The sequence below is a fragment of the Capricornis sumatraensis genome, chromosome 6 (genome assembly GCF_032405125.1).
Source record: "Capricornis sumatraensis isolate serow.1 chromosome 6, serow.2, whole genome shotgun sequence".
NCBI lineage: Eukaryota > Metazoa > Chordata > Mammalia > Artiodactyla > Bovidae > Capricornis > Capricornis sumatraensis.
In genome coordinates, this window is record NC_091074.1 from 46,717,699 (window position 1) to 46,740,980 (window position 23,282).

Here is a 23,282-nt window from a genome sequence, read left to right on the forward strand (position 1 = left end):
ATTTGGGGATAATCTTAATCATTGTTTCTCTAAATGGCGTAAATAAGCTGTTGGGTCCTTTGCACCCTTAAAGGATGGGTTACATTTTCATTTTCCATTAATGCCAGCGACTCTGGTATATATTCCCAGCCTGCTGCCTCATATCAGTATCTATGGAGAGCCCACATCTCCTAGGGTGCAAAGAAAATGCATTCTTTATTAAGAGGGAATTTGGGGACACAGAGTCACTTCTAATGAGTCACTGTTCCTGAAAGGAGCATTTTGGCTCAGACATAAATAAAACAACTAACTTAGCTGTGACTCGATACCTGGTGATTCAGATACAGCAGCAGATTGGTCTTCCTACTTATAAGAGAGGAGCATTAATGGGCCAGAGCCTCAGGGAAGACAGAAATGATATTCTGTCTGACATTGCTTTCTCTTCTAGCCTTACATGTTCAGGGAAATGAAGAGGAGCACAAAAGACAAAGATATGCCAGTGCCCACTACCATTTTTCATTCTCTTTTTTTCTCTCAGTACACCAGAGCTCTGTTAATTCTCTTGTGCTACTGCTCTCAAATGAAAAACATGAGTGTAAATTTGTATAATTGTTTCCTAGGATAGGTTATTTTAAGAATCAAAGATGTTAATAATTCTTTCATCTTGAAGGTATAGCTACTCTCTGATTTTATCTGCCCTTCAACTTATTTCAGACACTTTGAGTTTGCAACTGGATAAACTTGAGCATCATTTGGTCAATTTTGCTTTATTTGGTGCCCGGATTATTCAAATATCTTCACTTGTTATTCTCTCCTTTATCTGAAGTCAAGACCAAAAACTTGATATACCAAAGGTCTTAATAAATGTTTGTTGAATAAAAGTCAGTCAGTTTAAATTTTTGTTAGGTGATCTGGGGAAAAGGTTTTGGGATTTGGTGGCAGTAGGTTTGGGTAGAGAAGGAATTGATATGACAGGCTGTAATTATATTTATCACTATTAGCAGGTTTAAATCACATAAGCCCCTCCTGTTCTGTGATATATCAAATAAACAAAAGTTGGCCCTTTATAGTCTGATTTTACAACCAAAGCCTTCTCTATTATACACTTATGAGCCATCTTAGTAGTTTTTAATAAGTTTACATGTACAAACATTGGATTAATAAAGATTTGGTAACAGATAAACAATAGTGTGTGAAACAATCAGAAAGACTTAAGTCCTTACTTCTCAACTTGGGAGATTTTACCAAGGCTTTGCCTGCTGTGCTTTTCATCTTTGCTGAGGAAATTTTGGTGGTTGAATACTTCATTTTAGGCTTCATTTTTCAGGCTTCTGTTGAATTAAAATATAATGTTAGTTCAATTGTCTCAACTTGAAAACAAACAGAAACAACTGTGGCTAACTCAATATAAAATTGATAGCAAAGCTACATAGAAAAATAATTCAGTAAAATTTGAATGTAGTATTCTGAATATATATATATATATGCATACATACATACTAGAACTATTGTCAGAGGGTGAAAAGAATTCCAATCTTAAACTTTACTTTGTGGGCTTGTTGTTAGTGGAAATATTGGTTTTGAAATTCTGAGACTGTTTTTTGCTATACTATGGAATAGAACAAATGTATTGGTGTTATCGGATTTTCACTGCAGGGAAAAGGAGATATAAATATAAAATAAAAGTAGAAAAGAAAATCCCTGTAGTGTTAAATTTGAATTATCAATATCAATGTGCCTGTATCTTAGTTTCTAACTACTTTTTCCACTGAAGGGAACCAAGATTCTAGATCTGGGTTGAGAAATAATAGAAGTGAACACTGAGTATCTCATTGTGCCAGAAAGCAGTGAATCATTCAAAAACTAGTGAGATTGTGTCAAAAGGACACAGGAGTCCCCTTTAAGGGTCTCCTGCTGCACAAATTTGGCACAGTTTGAGCATCAGAAAAAATGATGGTAATTGACTATAAAGCATTTTATTTAAAAAAAAAAAGCTGCAAGTCCATAGCATTTCTTAAGAATAAATAAGATTTATTCATTATGGAAGGAATGACAGAATTAGAAAAATCACCGTTTTGCAGCTTCCAATTTAATATTTGATTCAGGCAAGGATCATCAATGATGCTGTTCCTTAATTATCAAGCTGGGTCATAGTACCATTTTGAAGGAATATGGAGTTGTCTTATAAATTGCCTAGGTCAGGAAGATTCCCTAGAGAAGGGAATGGCTACTCACTCCAATATTCTTCCACAGAGAATTCCATGGACAAAGGAGCCTACTGGGCTACAATCTGTGGGATCGCAAAGAGTCAGACATGGCTGTGTAACTAACGTTTTCACTTTCACTTTCATGTATTCTTTCAGTAGGGTACTGCAACCAGGCTTCATGGTCAAGGTAAGGCATTGTTGCTGTGCTTTGTGGAGGGAGCAAGATTGCTCCTCCAGTCTTAAACTTTCTCTAATATTATCTGAAATTCTATAATAGTTAATACTTCTTTTAGTAAGCATTGCTCTCTTTGTGCTAGATTTAAAAATTTTTAATCCAAATTATCCCAAGAGTGGTTACTATTTAAATCTCTTATAAACTTCATTAGGACCAGCTCTTCTAGCAGACTAAAGGAGGAACATTGAGTTCCTGGGTTAGAGGATTCATTGGAAAATAAACTTCCTGCACCTTTATTTTTGTCCCTTGCCAAGTCCCCAGTAGGCTGAAATTCTAAATTTTCTTGTTTAAATGGAATTAGAATCTGACACAAAGCCATTCTATTTATAGCCTGTCTGATGAGCAAAAGCCTTCAATGATAGCATAATTGAGATTCCCTATTTTGCCCCTAGAAATGAATGTATCGTCCATGGGAGTAAATATTATCCTCACAGAGCATGAGGGGCTCACATCAATCCTTACCTTCTTCCTCTGATTCTGCTGCCTTTATTGATCAAGAACAGTTGAACATAAGAAGCAGAAAAACTTAGACATCATTTCCTGAGCACCCCACCCACCCCAACTCTGTAGTTGAGTAGGCTAGGTCTGAAAGGTTAAGTGCCTCGCCCAGGTTCACAAAAGCAGAACCAGGACTAGAATCTAGTCTCGTGATTTCCATCTTTATGCCAGAGCTTCCTGACCCTGGCTATTCTCTTCTCCCTCCAAATGTAGAAAGAAAGTAAGCAGAAATAAAAACTCAGCTTCAAATGCTCAAGCAATTGTCCAAATTCTTTTAAATAATAAATTTCAGAATATGATATTTAATTTGTAACCATAATGTGGGATAGTGCATTTAAGTAGCTTTATTGTGTTAAATTTTAAATTGTACAGAAAATAGTTCAAATAGTACCCTGTGCACAGTAGGTGTTCAGGTAATATTTTACTGATAACATGAAGATTACATTGCTGGATTTGTTTTTCTCTTTTATCCAAGAATCCTTATGTCCTAGAAAAAAATCTCTTGGATAGACATTTTTTAAAGTTGTATTTTCAAATAAATCTGGGAAATATTTCAATCTATATTCCACTTCTTGGAAAGTCAGAATTCATATTAGCTTAGTAAAGGTACTGACATTCTCTCACTGTAGAATTGTGGGTACCTTTGTTTAACTAATTATTTTCAGTGATTATTTGATCTCAAATAATCTCCTCAGTTCACTCTGTTAACATTCCCATGGTTAGTTTGAGAGAACACACTTGGAGGAACTCTGTTCTAAACCAATATTAGCCTGTAGATTCATGTAAGATAGATAAGAAACTGAAATATAACATTTAAAATGGAGTCACTGACACAGAAAAGGTCAACTGCTTTTTAAGGAGCATGCAATAAGTCAAAAACAGGAAATATTTTCTAATCTTTGTCTGAAAAACAAAACATTTTCTTTAAACAACCTACAAATCTTTTACCTTAAAAAATACAATCACTCTTTAAAAAAAATTTTTATGCTTAAAATTTATTGTTTATTCTCTTATTTTAAAATCAGAAATATTAGAGTATGGCATTGTAAACATTACTGGTTCTTTTGAGCTGCTCTTTCCAATAATATATGGCAAATATTCTCGCATACTGGTTATGATACCCACCTAAGTTATAAATGTGAAGGGCTGGTCTCAAATGATGAGGCTTCCTGTTGTCCACACTTGGTAGTAGTTGATGCAGTTATATTCCAACTCTACTTATATATACACACTCTTGGATTAAGCAACGTTGGATGACAGCATTAGATGAATGAGGCGATCCTATTAGAGCCAGTTGAATGGGTTAGAATGGGTGGGAATGCATTCCCATTCCCACAACTAAATCCTAAACAGAGCTTTTAGATTATTTTAGCCATAGCACTTTCAATGAGCTGTACTCAGTTAATCATTAACTTTGATAAAACCTCTGTCATTTGGACTCTACATACTGTTTATTACTCACCATGGAGCATATAAGGACCCAGATTATTTAATTGCCTTTCTCTTTCCTACAGAAAGTTGAAAACTTTTCAAGTAATCTTTTTCTGGTTATAAAAATGATATATGTACACTTAGGAAATGTGTAAATGACAGGAAAGCATGTATACTGTAGATCCTAACATTCTTTTTTTCAGTGAGGAAGTACTATATATATCTATTTTTTTAAATAAAAAGTAGAACCATACTGCAGATGTTATTTTGTAAGCTTTTTCATTATACAGTTAACATACATCATAAGCATAAACATGACATTTTTACATGTCAGAATAATTCTTTTTACAGGGAGCATTACAAATTGTCAGAGAACATTTAACAGGCCTATTCCTGCATGCTGTTTTCTATTTCTCAAGGATTCTCTGTTCCTTATTTGTTCCTATTCTGAGAATGAGTAGAGCTACACGCAGTTCTCAGGACTGAAGTCATAGGATGAGACATGCAGCGACTCTTTTCAGCGTCAGCGACCTTGCATGTATTCAGTTCATTTCAGTCGCTCAGTCGTGTCTGACTCTTTGTGGCCCCATGAATCGCAGCACACCAGGCCTCCCTGTCCATTACTAACTCCCGGAGTTTACTCAGACTCATGTCCATTGAGTCAGTGATGCAATCTAGCCATTTCATCCTCTGTCTTCCCCTTCTCCTCCTGCCCCCAATCCCTCTCAGCATCACAGTCTTTTCCAGTGAGTCAACTCTTCGCATGAGGTGGCCAAAGTACTGGAGTTTCAGCTTTAGCATCGTTCCTTCCAAAGAAATCCCAGGGCTGATCTCCTTCAGAATGGACTTGTTGGATCTCCTTGCAGTCCAAGGGACTCTTAAGAGTCTTCTCCAACACCACAGTTCAAAAGCATCAATTCTTCAGCGCTCAGCTTTCTTCACAGTCCAACTCTCACATCCATACACGACCACCGGAAATAGCCTTGACTAGACGGACCTTTGTTGGCAAAGTAATATCTCTGCTTTTCAATATGCTATCTAGGTTGGTCATAACTATCTTCCAAGGAATAAGCGTCTTTTAATTTCATGGCTGCAGTCACCATCTGCAGTGATTTTGGAGCCCCCAAAAATAAAGTCTGACACTGTTTCCCCATCTATTTCCCATGAAGTGATGGGACCGGATGCCATGATCTTCGTTTTCTGAATGTTGAGCTTTAAGCCAACTTTTTCACTCTCCACTTTCACTTTCATCAAGAGGCTTTTTAGTTCCTCTTCACTTTCTGCCATAAGGGTGGTGTCATCTGCATATCTGAGGTTATTGATATTTCTCCCAGCAATCTTGATTCCAGCTTGTGCTTCTTCCAGCCCAGCGTTTCTCATGATGTACTCTGCATAGACGTTAAAGAAGCAGGGTGACAATATACAGCCTTGATGTACTCCTTTTCCTATTTGGAACCAGTCTGTTGTAAAGATATATAAGCCTGCATTTCTGCTAATAAAGCACCCTTTCTCCATCAGAGCTTGGGTCCCCATGTCTGTCTGTCTGTCTTTCTCTCTCTCTTTCTCTTTCTCTCTTTTCTTAACGTCGACTCTGGACCACCAGGTTCCGGTCCATTACAGGACCGCAACAACAATGTATATAATCATGTAAATATACTATAAGCAATCTTGTATTGATTAACTCTTTGGCCGTTTCCAGTTTTCCCCTTTTCTTCTTTTCTGCTATAACCAGTGTTGTAACTTACAGGTCTATGTGTGTGTGTGTTTGTGTGTTGTGATTCTAGTAAGCCTTTGGAAGTTCATTGGTAGCATACATTCCTTGTAGCAAGATTTCTGGATCAAACTGTATAAGCATCTTATATTTTGATAGATATTATCCAGCTGACTTCAAAAAGTTTGTATTGATTTGTAATTTCAGCAATTCAAGTGCATGCCCTTTCTCCATTGCCTTAGCAGCAGGCGTCCGGTGCGGGTAGGGGAGGTCACCACCTTTAAAATGTTTGCTTTCTAAAGAGTGGGAAATAGCTCATGGTTTTGAATTTTGTTTCTTTAATTATTTAGTGAGATTTAACATTTTAAAAAAAAACATATTTGTTGTCATTGTCTGTAAATTAATGACTTATATGAACTCTTTGTAAATTAAGAGGTGAAATTGTTGTCTGTGAAAAAATTTCCCCAGTACCGATTATTACTTTATTAATTGCATTTAAAATATTTTTTTCATAAAAGTTTTCCAGTATTATGTGGCAAATTTTTTTAAGATATTTAAAATTTTTATTTATTTTTAATTGAAGGATAATTGCTTTACAGTGTTGCACTGGTTTCTAGCAAACATCAAGATGATCAGCCATAGGTTTACTCATGTTTGATTGATTTTTTGCCAATTTATTTATTTTTTAATTGAAGGATAATTGCTTTACAGAATTTTGTGGTTTTCTGTCAAACATCAACAAGAATCAGGCATAGGTACACCCATGTTATGTTGTAAATTTCAATCAACTTTTCCTTCTATAACTTCTGGATTTTGTGTCCTGCTTTGAAGACACTCCCTCCTCAAAGATTATAAATTAATTTATCATGCCACTTTCTAAAAGTTTTATTCTTTACTATTTAATATTTAAATCTTTAATCCCTTATTATGTCTAGTATAAAGAGTAATTTAGGGATTTTTTTTTCCCCAAATGCTTATCCCAAACACCTTTGTAATCCAATTTAGAAAAAGTGAGGCTTCATATGTTATGTGGGGAGTAGAATTCAAGGAGCTGTGAATATAATGGTAAGGAGTTTGACTTTTACTCTGTAGCTAACAGGAATCTTTTATAAGTTTTTTAAGCAAGTGAGAAATATCAAAGATGTGTTTTATGAATGTAATTTTATGGCTGTATGAAGGACTAGAAGAAAGGAAAGAATGCCAGTTAGGAGGCCAATTAAATAACCCAGGCAAAAAGCAGTGAGGATAGAGCTAGGGCAGTGTCAGTGAGCGTAGTCAGGAGGGGATGAATGTGATTAGTGCGTCAGGCGTATTTCATAAGAATCCTGGAATGTTGAATGAGGAAGGGCCCCAGAGATCCCTGGTCCTACCTCCATTGTTGCATAGGTCTTTAGTGGCTGAGTCAGGATTAGAACAAAAGTTCATTCACAGTTCAGTGTTGTGTCTGCCACAGAGCCTCCATAGCTCTTTTTGGATGTGGGTGTGTTAGCTCTGGACAGGGGAAGGGAAGGCAAAGGGAAGTGAAATTGGTGCCAGTGGTCTGGGTAGGAAACTCAGGTGAAGAGTTCATTGACAGGAACAAGTAATGAGTAATATGGGGCAAATGGTATCTCAAACTTAAGGAACAATTATATGGAAATTTCAGCAGGGAGCTGGAGCTGGGTTGTGGGTTGAGAAGGCCAGACTTAGCCATGTGGATTTGTTCATTTGTGAAAGCATAACTGTTGATTATGTGGGAGCAAAGTGAGATTGGCTCAGCTGAGTGTGGAGCAGGAAGAGAAAGCTGTGTCTAGATGGAACTGTGGAGACTCTTACATTAAAGGGGTAAGAGAAGAAAAGGAGTTAGCAAAGAAGATCAGAAAGAGAAGGACAAAAAAAAAAAAACAGGTCATATTATGAAGGCTAAGAAAGCAGATCCTCTCAAAAAGGAACATTTGATGAGCAGTGCAGAGAACTAGCAGATTAGAGGCCTTGGAGAGAGTCCTTTAGGCAAGGTAGGAAACTGTAGTGCACTGCACAGTGTGAAGAAGAAAGAAGAAAGACTTTTTAAAAAGTACAGTAATGAAAGGGAAACACAGAGAAAATGGTATCTTGACAGCAGCATGGAGAAGGGAGGATGCTGCTAACTAGTCAGGTGAAAAGTCTAGGGCAAGTTACTTGATGTCTCTAAAGCCTCAGGTTCCTCATAATAACACTTTTTCTTATAATATTTTGAACTCATGGGATTTTTATGAGAATTATATAAGGAGGTACATTTTAAGCACTTAGCATAATAGCTAGAACATAGTAAAACTTAACCCGTTATTATTTTTTTTATTAGAATATTAAACTCCTAGGTGTATTTCAATGTAGAGAGAAAGTAGTGAATGAGAAAGAGAAAACTGATATCGTTTTCTATATCAAAGTCCCAGAGGAGACAGAGAAGAGAGAGGGGGAAAGAACACTAGTGGAAGGTCAGCTTTGAAAAGGAGGGGGCATGTTTCTTTGTGCAGGAGAGGATGAAAAGTGAGAGAATGAGGGAGATGTGAAATGTCAGGTCTAGGAACATGAACTTGAGGGTCTTGTAAAATGGCCTGATTCTTCTTCATAAAGTAGGTTGTGAGAAGCTTTACAGCGATTAAGGGAAATATAAATATGCTTAAAAGACTTAACTAGGGAATGGGGTAATACTGTTCATGGATATCAAGCTTCATTTTGGGAAGATGAAAAAAATTTTGGAGCTGGATTATGATGGTTGCTCACTAATGTCAGTGTATTTCATATACACTTAAAATGATTAAAATGAAGATCAGATGTATTATATTTATTGTTACATTTTAGCACAATTTCTAAAGGTTTTAAAAATGGGAGTGGGAGAAGTAAAAATACAGAAGCTTGTTTTATATTATAAACAGGTGAATTCCAGTGTTCTTATCTTGGAGGTGGAAATGTTCTGATGATAATGGTGGTCAGGATGAGGCTTTGTCAGTGAGCTGTGCATTGCAGGTGGGTTCTTTACCATCTGAGCCACCAGCAAAGCCCTGTAGAGGACTAAAGAATCATTAAAACAGGCAATGAAGTCAACTGAAGGTGATGATAGAGGAGGCAACTCAAACAGAAAAGGATGTTGGGATCCCTGGTAACCAGAATGGAAAGACATTAACATAAGTAGTTGGGCCCAGGGTTGAGGTTACCAAGGGCAGTGGAAAATGAGAAATGTGCCACTTTCTGTACTGGTGCTAGGAAATGGGCACACAATGAAGGAGAGTGGATTTAAGAATAGTGGTGTCACAAGGGGAAAGCCATGTTTTAGACAATACAAGGAAAGAAAAGGAACTTTTTAAGAAAGAAGGAGGAAGAAGAGGGTAAGAGTGTATGTGTAGTGGAGAGGAACATTTCAGAGGAAATGACATACATTTAAATCACTAAACCTTGAAGGAAATCGCCACCCACTCCAGTATTCTTGCCTGGAGAATTCCATGGACAGAGGAGCCTGGCTGGCTACAGTCCATAGGGTCACTGAGAGTCGGATACGACTTAGTGACTAACACTAAATCACAAAAAAGTAAAATAAAAACCTGAAATGAGATTTTAATCAAGGAATAGTGTCTTAAAAAGAAATTCATTAGTTGGTAATTCATTTCTGAGCAACAACAACAACAAAAATGTATGCGATATTATCATTTCCAAAGTTGCCATGTGTATGACTGCTTCTTTGGCTGGAGAAGGCTTCCAGAAACCTACGTTCCACAGATAGTGAGTGCCCATTAGTTGCCAGGGACTATGTATTCCATCAGCATTAACCCATGGGACACTGCACAACAGTTTTCATTTTACTTTGTCATATAATCTACATTTGATCAAATGGAAAATTGTTTATTGAATCAGTAAATGTCTCTTATATATCAGGTTTGATTAGCAATTTCTCTCTTCCCCAAATTGATACCCTTAAGAGTGTTAAGTTGGCTGCTGGTCTTTCTTTCCTCTTTGTGGATTTTACTTTTAAAATAAATGAATTTAATCAAATTGGAGTGAGGAGTCTTGTTAAAATGCAGAGTTTATGAGAAATTTTTATTAAAAATATATGTTCATTATGGACAATTTGGATGATACAGAAAATAGAAAGTTTAATCTTTGATGTCCTACAAAGTAGTTAAATGCTTTGAAAAGAAATATAGCTAGTAATCATTATAGAGAAATCCCAACCTCTCTGAGGTCCCGAGTTCACAAGTGGTATGGATTTGTATCTGCACAGAGTGCTAAGAATAACAATAATAAATCAAACACTTTTCTAGTGCTCAGCTAGGTGCTAGGGATACAGTAGTGAATAAAGCAAACTTCTTCCTGCCCTCCTGGAGTTTATTCTTTTTTTGGGAGATATATTTTGAGAAAATAAACCATACAAATAAATCAATATGATAAATAAGAATTAGATTGATGAGGAAGTTTAAGGACTAGAATGGAACTAAGATAGTGTGGTCAGAGAAGGTGGCATTTAAGCTGTGCCCAAAGGGTGTGAAGAACATATGGCTGAAAGGGGACAGAGGATGCCTTCTGGATAGAGAAAACTCCAGGGGCAAAGGCCCTGACAGAACTTGCAGTTTTTAGGGAACTAAGAGCACCAGTGTGGCTGGAGCAGATTGGGCAATTGGGAGAGTATAATGTAATGGGGTTGGAGATGGAAGGAGGAAGAAACCAAGTAGGGCTGGGCCCTGGAGGCCAGGGGAAGGAGTTGGATTTCATTCAAAGTGCAATGGGAAGCCAAAGAAAGGTTTTAAGTAAGGTGGAATATGACTTAGTTTTTTAAAGAGTGCTCTGGCTGCCATGTGAGGAACAGATGGAGGGCAGTAAGAGAGAAGGAATGAGACCAGCAGGGAGTTTGCATTAGTTCAGACTCTTAATAATGATGGTGGTGGCGATAACACTAATGGTGATAACAGTTACAGTATCTTGGGTATCTTCTGTGGATCAGATATTTTACATACATTGTTTATAATAGTCACCATATCACCAGTATTTGATATTATTTCCTCCATTTTAGAAGTGAGGGAATAGAGACTCAGAGTGATTAACTGTCTTGCAAAAGGCAACATAGTCAGTAAGTAGCAAAGGCAGAATTTGAAATCAAGTCCATTTGGTTCTTTCTCTTATTCCATGGGAGCCATTGGTGGAATAAGGTGAAATTGAATTCCTGGGCCTTCAATGCCATTCACTGTGTTGTCAGGCTTGCATGTTCTTGTTTGTGCAGAGGAACTCTGAGGGTATGGTGGAATTATACTAACCCATTGTTGGGTACAAGAAAATTATTGAAAGAAGTCAGCACCCCAAAATTGATCCTGGCTGGTAGGAGAGAGGGGAAATGGAAAATATGACTAAGCTTGGCAACACTGAATGCCTTAATTCTGAGAGATTTTACAGGGAAGCAGAAGGGAAGAGATAAGAAGGAAGTGTGCTTACACTGACCCTCTCCTCCATTGTTTGTGGTGGCTTTAATTCTTTCTTGGGGGAGATCAGACTAACTGATATGGAAGAAGGGGGCAACAATGAGATAGCACTCAAACTGAATCACTTCCTGTTCTCCACTCCCCACCACTCTGAAAATTTCTACGTGCCTCCTCGAGAGAGGAAACACTCTATTAAGAAATCTGGCAAATCAATCTATGACTCAAGCCAAACCTTTTGTGAGTTTTCAGGGAAGGGATGATGTGAGTTTCAGGGAGGGATGGTGTGAGTTTTCAGGGAAACTTTCTTTTATGTATTCAAGGTAAATAACAGCATTTGTAAAACACTCTATGCTTTCTTACAGTTCCTCTAAATGCATCTTATCCAATCATTTTCATACCCTGGTGTGACCCACCCCTTCAAACTTTTTGGCCTCACACACCCCTTTCCTCATTACCCTGTACATTTTAGACCCGCTGGATGATTTACTGTTCCTCAAGTTACCATGCACTTTCACACCTGCATGCCTTGTTCAAGTTGTTCCTCTTGCTAAATTTGTCTCTTCCCCTTTACATGGGAAACTTCTATTTAACCTTTAGAGCTCAATTGAAATGACTTTGTCTACCAGTCCAATAGAATTTATTGCTTCCTTCCTTACTTGCTTCTCATATCCAATGTTGTTTCTCTTTGTTTCCTTCATTGGCTGTTAGCTCCTTGGGAACGAACATTATACCTTAGTCATTTTTTGTTTTCCAAGCAACTACTCATAAGCAGACACTCAATAACATGTTGTATAATTTGTATAGGTCCTTGCAGAAACCCTACAAACTCGGCAAGGCAGGCGTCATCAGCTGGACAGATGTGGAGGCCCTATCCAAACCCCAAAGATCGCCACAGAGTGGTGTAGCAGGAACTGTGGGTTGAGCAATATGAAACTGGCACTACTGAATTTTGACCTATAAAAATAACACTTTTATATGACTCAACCTGATAGAACCCAGGTCTTCTTGTTCTTGGGTCAGTGCTTGTTCTAAAGCATTTAAAGAAGCTGACTTTATGTTTAGTCTCTGGCTCTGTGGTTTTAGTGTGATCAACATTTTGAATTATTCAGTTCAATGTGTTGTTTTATTCCCTTTGGTTGCCCCACCTCATGCCTCACATATGTGGCAAATAGATTCAAGGAATTAGATCTGGTAGACAGAATGTCTGAAGAACTATGGACAGAGGTTCCTAACATCTTACAGGAGGTGGTGACCAAAGCCATCCCAAAGAAAAAGAAAGGGAAGAAGGCAAAGTGGTTGTCTGAGGAGGCCTTACAAGTAGCTGAGAAAAGAAGTGAAAAGCAAAGGAGAAAAGGAAAGATATACCCAACTGAATGCAGAGATCCACAGAATAGCAAGAAGAGATAAGAAAGCCTTCTTAAGTGAACAATGCAAATAAATAGAGGAAAACAATAGAATGAAAAAGACTAGAGATCTCTTTAATTGGAGATACTAAGGGAACATTTCATGCAAAGATGGGCACAATAAAGGACAGAAATGGTGAGGACCTAACAGAAGCAGAAGAGATTAAGAAGAGGTGGCAAGAATACATAGAAAAACTATACAGAAAAAATCTTAATGACCAGATAACCACAATGGTTTGGTCACTCACCTAGAGCCAGACATCCTGGAGTATGAGGTCAAGTGGGCCGCAGGAAGCTTTACTGTGAAGAAAAAAAAAAAAAAACAACTAGTAGAGGTGATGGGATTCCAGCTGAGCTGTTTAAAATCCTAAAAGATGATGCTTTTAAAGTGCTGCACTCAGGGGGATGCGGTCCTAAGATGGCAGAGGAATAGGACAGGGAGACCATTTTCTCCCCTACAAATTCATCAAAAGAACATTTGAACGCTGAGTAAATTCCACAAAACAACTTCTGAATGCCAGCAGAGGACATCAGGCACCCAGAAAAGCAGCCCATTGTCTTAGAAAGGAGATAGGAAAAAATATAAAAGATAGAGCTCTGTCCCAGGAAGGGAGTCTTAAAAAAGAGAGAAGTTTCCAAACACCAGAAAACACTCTCACTGCCGAGTCTGTGGTGAGTCTTGGAATCATAGAGGGCAACATAACCGGGAGGAAAAATAAATAAATAATTAAAACCCACAGATTACGTGCCCAATGGTAACTGCCTCAGCGGAGAAGCAGCACAGACGCCTGCATCCGCCACTAGCAAGCCGGGGCTGGGCAGGGAGGCATGGGCTGCATTGCTTAGAGTAAGGACCAGGCCTGAATGCCCCGAGGGCAATCCAAGGGAACTAACTTGAGGTAGCAAACCAGACTGTGGGATAGCTACCACGCGAAAAGCCCTAACCTAAGACACCACCAGGCCCACTCACAGAACGAAGGAGGGGCAGGCGAGTGCAGCCAAAGCCAGAAGGGGCAATCATGGCCCCAGAGAGGCATTATCTACCAAACTGCAAACAGGCTTCGTTGCTAACCAAGACTTCTTGGGATTCTGGATGCTCAACATCAGCCTGAGAAGGTGCACCAGTTGTACACCCAGAAAACCGAGTGGCAGGGACGAGGGAGGTGATAAGTCACAGTGACCAAGCTTGCCATACACCTGGTCACCTGAGCTGCTCGGACCTGGGAAGGGCACAAAACACAGGCCCAACCGAGTCTGCGCCTCTGAGGGCTACCCGAGTACCTGAACCTGAGCAGCTTAGACCTGGGAAGTGTATACAACCCAGGGCTGGCCTCAGATAGTTCCCAGCAGAGCAACCAAGAGCCTAAGCAGTGTTGACAGGGAAACCACACACGCAGTGAGCGGGGACAAACCCAGTGTGGCCGAGACACTGTGAGCACATGCCAGTGTTATTCGTTTGCAGCGTCCCTCCCTCCCCACAGTAGGACTGAACAAGTGAGCCTAAAAAAGTGTCCACCACTGCCCCCTTGTGTCAGGGCAGAAATTAGACACTGAAGAGACCAGCAAACAGAAGAAGCTAAAACAAAGGGAACCTCCTTGGAAGTGAGAGGTGCAATTGATTAAAACCCTGTAGTTAGTACTGACTACCTAGGAAAGGGCTTATAGATCTTGAGAAATATAAGCTGGATCAAGGAACTATCCAAAAATGAACTGACCCCACACTGCCCATAACAACACCAGAGAAAGTCCTAGATACATTTTTACTATTTTTACTATCATTCTTTAATCTTTTTTTATTTTTAAGTTCTGTATTACTCCTTTAATTTTCATTTTTGTAACCTACTATTTCTTTGCAAAAAAAAAAAAGAGAGACCCTATTTTTAAAGCAAACTTCATATATATATATATTATAATTTTTGTGACTTTTTTCTTTAATATTGCATTTTTGAAAGTGCAACCTCTACTCTAGCTTTTTAATCTTTGACTTTTGGTATTTGTTATCAATTTTGTACTTTTAGGAACTCAATCTTCAGTACCCATTCTTACTTGGGAGCGAGATTACTGGCTTGACTGCTCTCTCCCTCTTTGGACTCTCCTTTTTCTCCGCCAGGTCGCCTCTATCTCCTCCCTCCACCTTCTCTTCTCTACCCAACTCTGTGAATCTCTTTGTGTATTCCGGACAGTGGAGAACACTTAGGGAACTGATTACTGGCTGGATCTGTCTCTCTCCTTTTGATTCCCTCCTTTATCCTCCTGGCCACCTCTGTCTCCTTCCTCCCTCTTCTCTTCTCTGTGTAACTCCGTGAACATCTCTGAGCAGTCCAGACTATGGAGCGCACATAAGGAAGTGATTACTGGCTAGCTTGCTTTCTCCTCTTTTGATTCCACCTCATCTCATCCGGGTCACCTCTATCTCCCTCCTCCCTCTTCTCTTCTCCATGTAACTCTGTGAACTTCTCTGGGTGTCCCTCACTGTAGAGAAACTTTTCATCTTTAACCTAGATGTTTTATCAATGGTGCTTTATAGATGGAGAAGTCTTGAGGCTACTGTAAAAATAAGACTGAAAACCAGAAGCAGGAGGCTTAAGTCCAAATCCTGAGAACACCAGAAAACTCCTGACTCCAGGGAACATTAATCAACAGGAGCTCATCCAACGCCTCCATACCTAAACTGAAACCAAGCACCACCCAAGGGCCAACAAGTTCCAGAGCAAGACCTACCACGCAAATTCTCCAGCAATGCAGGAACATAGCCCTGAGCTTCAATATACAGGCTGCCCAAAGTCACTCCAAACCCATTGACATTTCATAACTCATTACTGGATAATTCATTGCACTCCAGAGAGAAGAAATCCAGCTCCACTCACCAGAACACCGACACAAGCTTCCCTAACCAGGAAACCTTGACAAGCCACCCATACAACCCCACTCACAGTGAGGAAACTCCACAATAAAGAGAACTTCACAAACTGCCAGAATACAGAAAGGCCACCCCAAACACAGCAATATAAACAAGATGAAGAGACAGAGGAATACCCAGCAGGTAAAGGAACAGGATAAATGCCCACCAAACCAAACAAAAGAGGAAGAGATAAGGAATCTACCTGATAAAGAATTACAAATAATGATAGTGAAAATGATCCAAAATCTTGAAAACAAAATGGAATCAGAGATAAATAGCCTGGAGACAGGATTGAGAAGATGCAAAAAAGGTTTAACAAGGACCTAGAAGAAATAAAAAAGAGTCAATATATAATGAATAATGCAATAAATGAGATCAAAAACACTCTGGAGGGAACAAATAGTAGAATAATGAAGGCAGAAGATAGGATTAGTGAGGTAGAAGATAGAATGGTAGAAATAAATGAATCAGAGGGGAAAAAAGAAAAATGAATTAAAAGAAATGAGGACAATCTCAGAGACCTCCAGGACAATATTAAACACTCCAACATTCGAGTTATAGGAGTCCCAGAAGAAGAAGACAAAAAGAAAGACCATGAGAAAATACTTCAGGAGATAATAGTTGAAAACTTCCCTAAAATGGGGAAGGAAATAATCACCCAAGTCTAAGAAATCCAGAGAGTCCCAAATAGGATAAACCCAAGGCAAAACACCCCAAGACACATATTAATCACATTAATAAAGATCAAACACAACAAATATTAAAAGCAGCAAGGGGAAAATAACAAATAACACACAAGGGGATTCCCATAAGGATACCAGCTGATCTTTCAATAGGAACTCTTCAGGCCAGGAGGGAATGGCAGGGCATACTTAAAATGATGAAAGAAAATAACCTACAGCCCAGATTACTGTACCCAGCAAGGATCTCATTCAAATATGAAGGAGAAATCAAAAGCTTTACAGACAAGCAAGCAAAAGCTGAGGGAATTCAGCACCACCAAACCAGCTCTCCAGCAAATGCTAAAGGATCTTCTCTAGACAGGAAACACAAAAAGGGTGTATAAACCTGAACCCAAAACAATAAAGTAAATGGCAACGATATCACAGTTCAGTTTAGTCGCTCAGTCGTGTCCAACTCTTTGCGACCCCATGAATCGTAGCACGCCAGGCCTCCCTGTCCATCAGCATCCCCCGGAGTTCACTCAGACTCATGTCCATCGAGTCCGTGGTGCCATCCAGCCATCTCATCCTCTGTCGTCCCCTTCTCCTCCTGCCCCCAATCCCTCCCAGAATCACAGTCTTTTCCAATGAGTCAACTCTTCGCATGAGGTGGCCAAAGTACTGGACTTTCAGCTTTAGCATCATTCCTTCCAAAGAAATCCCAGGGCTGATCTTCAGAATGGACTGGCTGGATCTCCTTGCAGTCCAAGGGACTCTCAAGAGTCTTCGCCAACACCACACTTCAAAAGCATCAATTCTTCGGTGCTCTGCCTTCTTCACAGTCCAACTCTCACATCCATACATGACCACGGGAAAAACCATAGCCTTGACTAGACGGACCTTAGTCAGCAAAGTAATGTCTCTGCTTTTGAATTTGCTATCTAGGTTGGTCATAACTTTCATTCCAAGGAGTAAGCTTCTTTTAATTTCATGGCTGCAATCACCATCTGCAGTGATTTTGGAGCCCCCCAAAATAAAGTCTGACACTGTTTCCACTGTTTCCCCATCTATTTCCCATGAAGTGATGGGACCAGATGCCATGATCTTCATTTTCTGAATGTTGAGCTTTAAGCCAACTTTTTCACTCTTCTCTTTCACTTTCATCAAGAGGCTTTTTAGTTCCTCTTCACTTTCTGCCATAAGGGTGGTGTCATCTGCATATCTGAGGTTATTGATATTTCTCCCGGCAATCTTGATGCCAGCTTGTGTTTCTTCCAGCCCAGCGTTTCTCATGATGTACTCTGCATAGAAGTTAAATAAGCAGGGTGACAATATACAGCCTTGACGTACTCCTTTTCCTATTTGGAACCAGTCTGTTGTTCCATGTCCAGTTCTAACTGTTGCTTCCTGACCTGCATACAGATTTATCAAAGGGCAGGTTAGGTGGTCTGGTATTCCCATCTCTTTCAGAATTTTCCACAGTTTATTGTGATTCACACAGTCAAAGGCTTTGGCATAGTAAATAAAGCAGAAATAGATGTTTTTCTGGAACTCTCTTGCTTTTTCCATGATCCAGCAAATGTTGGCAATTTGATCTCTGGTTCCTCTGCCTTTTCTAAAACCAGCTTGAGCATCAGGAAGTTCATGGTTCACGTATTGCTGAAGCCTGGCTTGGAGGATTTTGAGCATTACTTTACTAGCATGTGAGATGAGTGCAATTGTGTGGTAGTTTGAACATTCTTTGGCATTGCCTTTCTTTGGGATTGGAATGAAAACTGACCTTTGCCAGTCCTGTGGCCATTGCTGAGTTTTCCAAATTTGCTGGCATAGTGAGTGCAGCACTTTCACAGCATCATCTTTCAGGATTTGAAGCAGCTCAACTGGAATTCCATCACCTCCACTAGCTTTGTTCGTAGCGATGCTTTCTAAGGCCCACTTGACTTCACATTCCAGGATGTCTGGCTTTAGATGAGTGATCACATCATCATGATTATCTGGGTCATGAAGATCTTTTTTGTACAGTTCTGTGTATTCTTGCCACCTCTTCTTAATATCTTCTGCTTCTGTTAGGTCCATACCATTTCTGTCCTTTATCGAGCTCATCTTTGCATGAAATGTTCCCTTGGTATCTCTAATTTTCTTGAAGAGATCTCTAGTCTTTCCCATTCTGTTCTTTTCCTCTGTTTCTTTGCATTGATCGCTGAGGAAGGCTTTCTTATCTCTTCTTGCTATTCTCTGGAACTCTGCATTCAGATGCTTATATCTTTCCTTTTCTCCTTTGCTTTTCTCCTCTCTTCTTTTCACAGCTATTTGTAAGGCCTCCCCAGACAGCCATTTTGCTTTTTTGCAATTCTTTTTCTTGGGGATGGTCTTGATTCCTGTCTCCTGTACAATGTCATGAACCTCATTCCATAGTTCATCAGGCACTCTATCAGATCTAGGCCCTTAAATCTATTTCTCACTTACACTGTGTAATCATAAGGGATTTGATTTAGGTCATACCTGAATGGTCTAGCAGTTTTCCCTACTTTCTTCAATTTGAGTCTGAATTTGGTAATAAGGAGTTCATGATCTGAGCCACAGTCAGCTCCTGGTCTTGTTTTTGTTGACTGTATAGAGCTCCATCTTTGGCTGCAAAGAATATAATCAATCTGATTTTGGTGTTGACCATCTGGTGATGTCCATGTGTAGAGTCTTCTCTTGTGTTGTTGGAAGAAGGTGTTTGCTATGACCAGTGCATTTTCTTGGCAAAACTCTATTAGTCCTTGCCCTGCTTCATTCCACATTCCAAGGACAAATTTGCCTGTTACTCCAGGTGTTTCTTGACTTCCTACTTTTTTGGGTGTTAGTTCTAAAAGGTCTTGTATGTCTTCATAGAACCGTTCAACTTCAACTTCTTCAGTGTTACTGGTTGGGGCATAGACTTGGATTACTGTGAAATTGAATGGTTTGCCTTGGAGACGAACAGAGATCATTCTGTCGTTTTTGAGATTGCATCCAAGTACTGCATTTCGAACTCTTTTGTTGACCATGATGGCTACTCCATTTCTTCTGAGGGATTCCTGCCTGCAGTAGTATCTATCCCACGTTGAAGGTCAGGAAGGGTGGCAGTGAGGAGATATCCCTCATCTAAGGTAAGGAGCAGCCATGAAGAGATACCCCACGCCCAAGGTAAGAGAAACCCAAGTAAGATGGTAGGTGTTGCAAGAAGGCATCAGAGGGCAGACACAGTGAAACCATACTCACAGAAAACTAGTCAATCTAATCACACTAGGACCACAGCCTTGTCTAACTCAATGAAACCAAGCCATGCCCACGAGGCAACCCAAGAGAGGCGGGTCATGGTGGAGAGGTCTGAGAGAATGTGGTCCACTGGAGAAGGGAATGGCAAACCACTTCAGTATTCTTACCTTGAGAACCCCATGAACAGTATGAAAAGGCAAAATGATAGGATACTGAAAGAGAAACTCTCCAGGTCAGTAGGTGCCCAATATGCTACTGGAGATCAGTGGAGAAATAACTCCAGAAAGAATGAAGGGATGAAGCCAAAGCAAAAACAATACCCAGCTGTGGATGTGACTGGTGATAGAAGCAAGGTCCAATGCGGTAAAGAGCAATATTGCATAGGAACCTCGAATGTCAGGTCCATGAATCAAGGCAAATTGGAAGTGGTCAAGAAAGAGATGGCAAGAGTGAACATCGACATTCTAGGAATCAGTGAACTAAAATGGACTGGAATGGGTGAATTTAACTCAACGGATCACACATCAATAATTACCTTAAATGTAAATGGGTTGAATACCTTAACCAAAAGACAAAGACTGGCTGAATGGATACAAAAACAAGACCCCTATATATGTTGTCTACAAGAGACCCACTTCAAAACAAGGGACACATACAGACTGAAAGTGAAGGGCTGGAAAAAGATATTCCATGCAAATAGAGACCAAAAGAAAGCAGGAGTAGCAATACTCATATCAGATAAAATACACTTTAAAACAAAGGCTGTGAAAAGAGACAAAGAAGGACACTACATAATGATCAAAGTATCAATCCTAGAAGAAGATATAACAATTATAAATATATATGCACCCAACATAGGAGCACCGCAATATGTAAGACAAATGCTAACAAGTATAAAAGGGAAATTAACAATAACAATAATAGTGGAAGACTTTAATACCTCACTCACACTTATGGATAGATCAACTAAACAGAAAATTAACAAGGAAACACAAACTTTAAATGATACAACAGACCAGTTAGACCTAATTGATATCTATAGGACATTTCACCCCAAAATAATGAATTTCACCTTTTTCTCAAGGGCACACGGAACCTTCTCCAGGATAGACCACATTCTGGGCCATAAATCTAGTCTTGGTAAATTCAAAAAAATTGAAATCATTCCAAGCATCTTTTCTGACCACAATGCAGTAAGATTAGATCTCAATTACAGGAGAAAAACTATTAAAAATTCCAACATATGGAGGCTGAACAACACGCTGCTGAATAACCAATAAATCACAGAAGAAATAAAAAAAGAAATCAAAATATGCATAGAAACTAATGAAAATGAAAACACAGCAACCCAAAACCTGTGGGACACTGTAAAAGCAGTGCTAAGGGGAAGGTTCACAGCAATACAGGCATATCTCAAGAAACAAGAAAAAAGTCAAATAAATAACCTAACTCTACACCTAAAGCAACTAGAAAAGGAAGAAATGAGATCCCCAGGCTTAGTAGAAGGAAAGATATTTTAAAAATTATGGCAGAAATAAATGCAAAAGAAACAAAAGAGACCATAGCAAAAATTAACAAAGCCAAAAGCTGGTTCTTTGAGAGGATAAATAAAATTGACAAACCAGTAGCCAGACCTATCAAGAAACAAAGGGAGAAAAATCAAATCAATAAAATTAGAAATGAAAATGGAGAGATCACAACAGACAACACAGAAATACAAAGGATCATAAGAGACTACTATCAGCAATTATATGCCAATAAAATGGACAACGTGGAAGAAATGAGCAAATTCTTAGAAAAGTACAACTTTCCAAAACTGAGCCAAGAAGAAATAGAAAATCTTAACAGACCCATCACAAGCACGGAAACTGAAACTGTAATCAGAAATCTTCCAGCAAACAAAAGCCCAGGTCCAGATGGCTTCACAGCTGAATTCTACCAAAAATTTCGAGAAGAGCTAACACCTATCCTACTCAAACTCTTCCAGAATTTTGCAGAGGAAGGTAAACTTCCAAACTCATTCTATGAGGCCACCATCACCCTAATACCAAAGCCTGACAAAGATGCCACAAAAAAAGAAAACTATAGGCCAACATCACTGATGAACATAGATGCAAAAATCCTTAACAAGATTCTAGCAATCAGAATCCAACAACACATTAAAAAATCATACATCATGACCAAGTGGGCTTTATCCCAGGGATGCAAGGATTCTTCAATATCCACAAATCAATCAATGTAATTCACCATATTAACAAATTGAAAAATAAAAGCCATATGATTATCTCAATAGATGCACAGAAAGCCTTTGACAAAATTCAACATCCATTTATGATAAAAACTCTCCAGAAAGCAGGAATGGAAGGAACATATGTCAATATAATAAAAGCTATATATGACAAACCCTCAGCAAACATTATCCTCAATGGTGAAAAATTGAAAGCATTTCCCCTAAAGTCAGGAACAAGACAAGGGTGCCCACTTTCATCACTACTATTCAACATAGTTCTGGAAGTTTTGGCCACAGCAATCAGAGCAGAAAAAGAAGTAAAAGAAATCCAAAATGGAAAAGAAGAAGTAAAACTCTCACTGTTTGCAGATGACATGATCCTCTCGTTAGAAAACCCTAAAGACTCCACCAGAAAATTACTAGAGCGCTTACTCCTTGGAAGAAAAGTTATGACCAACCTAGATAGCATATTCAAAAGCAGAAATATTACTTTGCCAACAAAGGTCTATCTAGTCAAGGCTATGGTTTTTCCAGTGGTCATGTATGGATGTGAGAGTTGGACTGTGAAGAAAGCTGAGTGCTGAAGAATTGATGCTTTTGAACTCTGGTGTTGGAAAAGACTGAGAGTCCCTTGGACTGCAAGGAGACCCAAGCAGTCCATTCTGAAGGAGATCAACCCTGGGATTTCTTTGGAAGGAATGATGCTGAAGCTGAAGCTCCAATACTTTGGCCACCTCATGCAAAGAGTTAACTCATTGGAAAAGACTCTGATGCTGGGAGGGATTGGGGGCAGGAGGAGAAGGGGACGACAGAGGATGAGATGGCTGGATGGCATCACTGACTTGATGGATGTGAGTCTGAGTGAACTCCAGGAGTTGGTGATAGACAGGGAGGCCTGGCGTGTTGCGATTCATGGGGTCGCAAAGAGTCAGACACGACTGAGTGACTGAACTCAACTGAACTGAACTGAATCAATGAATATAGTAAAGTTTAGTCAACACACAGAAATCCCTTGCATTCCTATACACTAATAATGAGAAAATAGAAAGAGAAGTTAAGGAAACAATTCCATTCACCATTGCAACGAAAGAATAAAATACTTAGGAATATATCTACCTAAAGAAACAAAAGACCTATATATAGAAAACTATAAAATACTGGTGAAAGAAATCAAAGAGGACACTAATAGATGGAGAAATATACCGTGATCATGGATCAGAAGAATCAATATAGTGAAAATGAGTTTACTACCCAAAGCAATCTATAGATTCAATGCAATCCTTATCAAGCTACCAACAGTATTTTTCACAGAGCTAGAACAAATAATTTCACAATCTGTATGGAAATACAAAAAAAAT

The 23,282-nt window shown here is 39.1% G+C and overlaps 1 protein-coding gene across 4 annotated transcripts in view; it reads right to left on the reverse strand.

The window, feature by feature from the left end:
• IL33 (interleukin 33) overlaps positions 1-23,282 on the reverse strand; it is a 70,731-nt gene that overhangs the window by 17,405 nt on the left and 30,044 nt on the right. For 3 of the 4 annotated variants that reach the window (XM_068973968.1, XM_068973969.1, XM_068973970.1), the window contains 3 exons: positions 13,136-13,187; positions 4,045-4,200; positions 1,203-1,310 (listed from right to left, as the gene is read on the reverse strand). In XM_068973968.1, the coding sequence (XP_068830069.1) occupies positions 1,203-1,299 (97 nt within the window). In that variant the 5' untranslated portion in view covers positions 1,300-1,310; positions 4,045-4,200; positions 13,136-13,187. Of the gene's footprint in view, positions 1-1,202; positions 1,311-4,044; positions 4,201-13,135; positions 13,188-23,282 lie in introns of those variants that run through there. The other variant, XM_068973971.1, reaches the window with a different exon arrangement.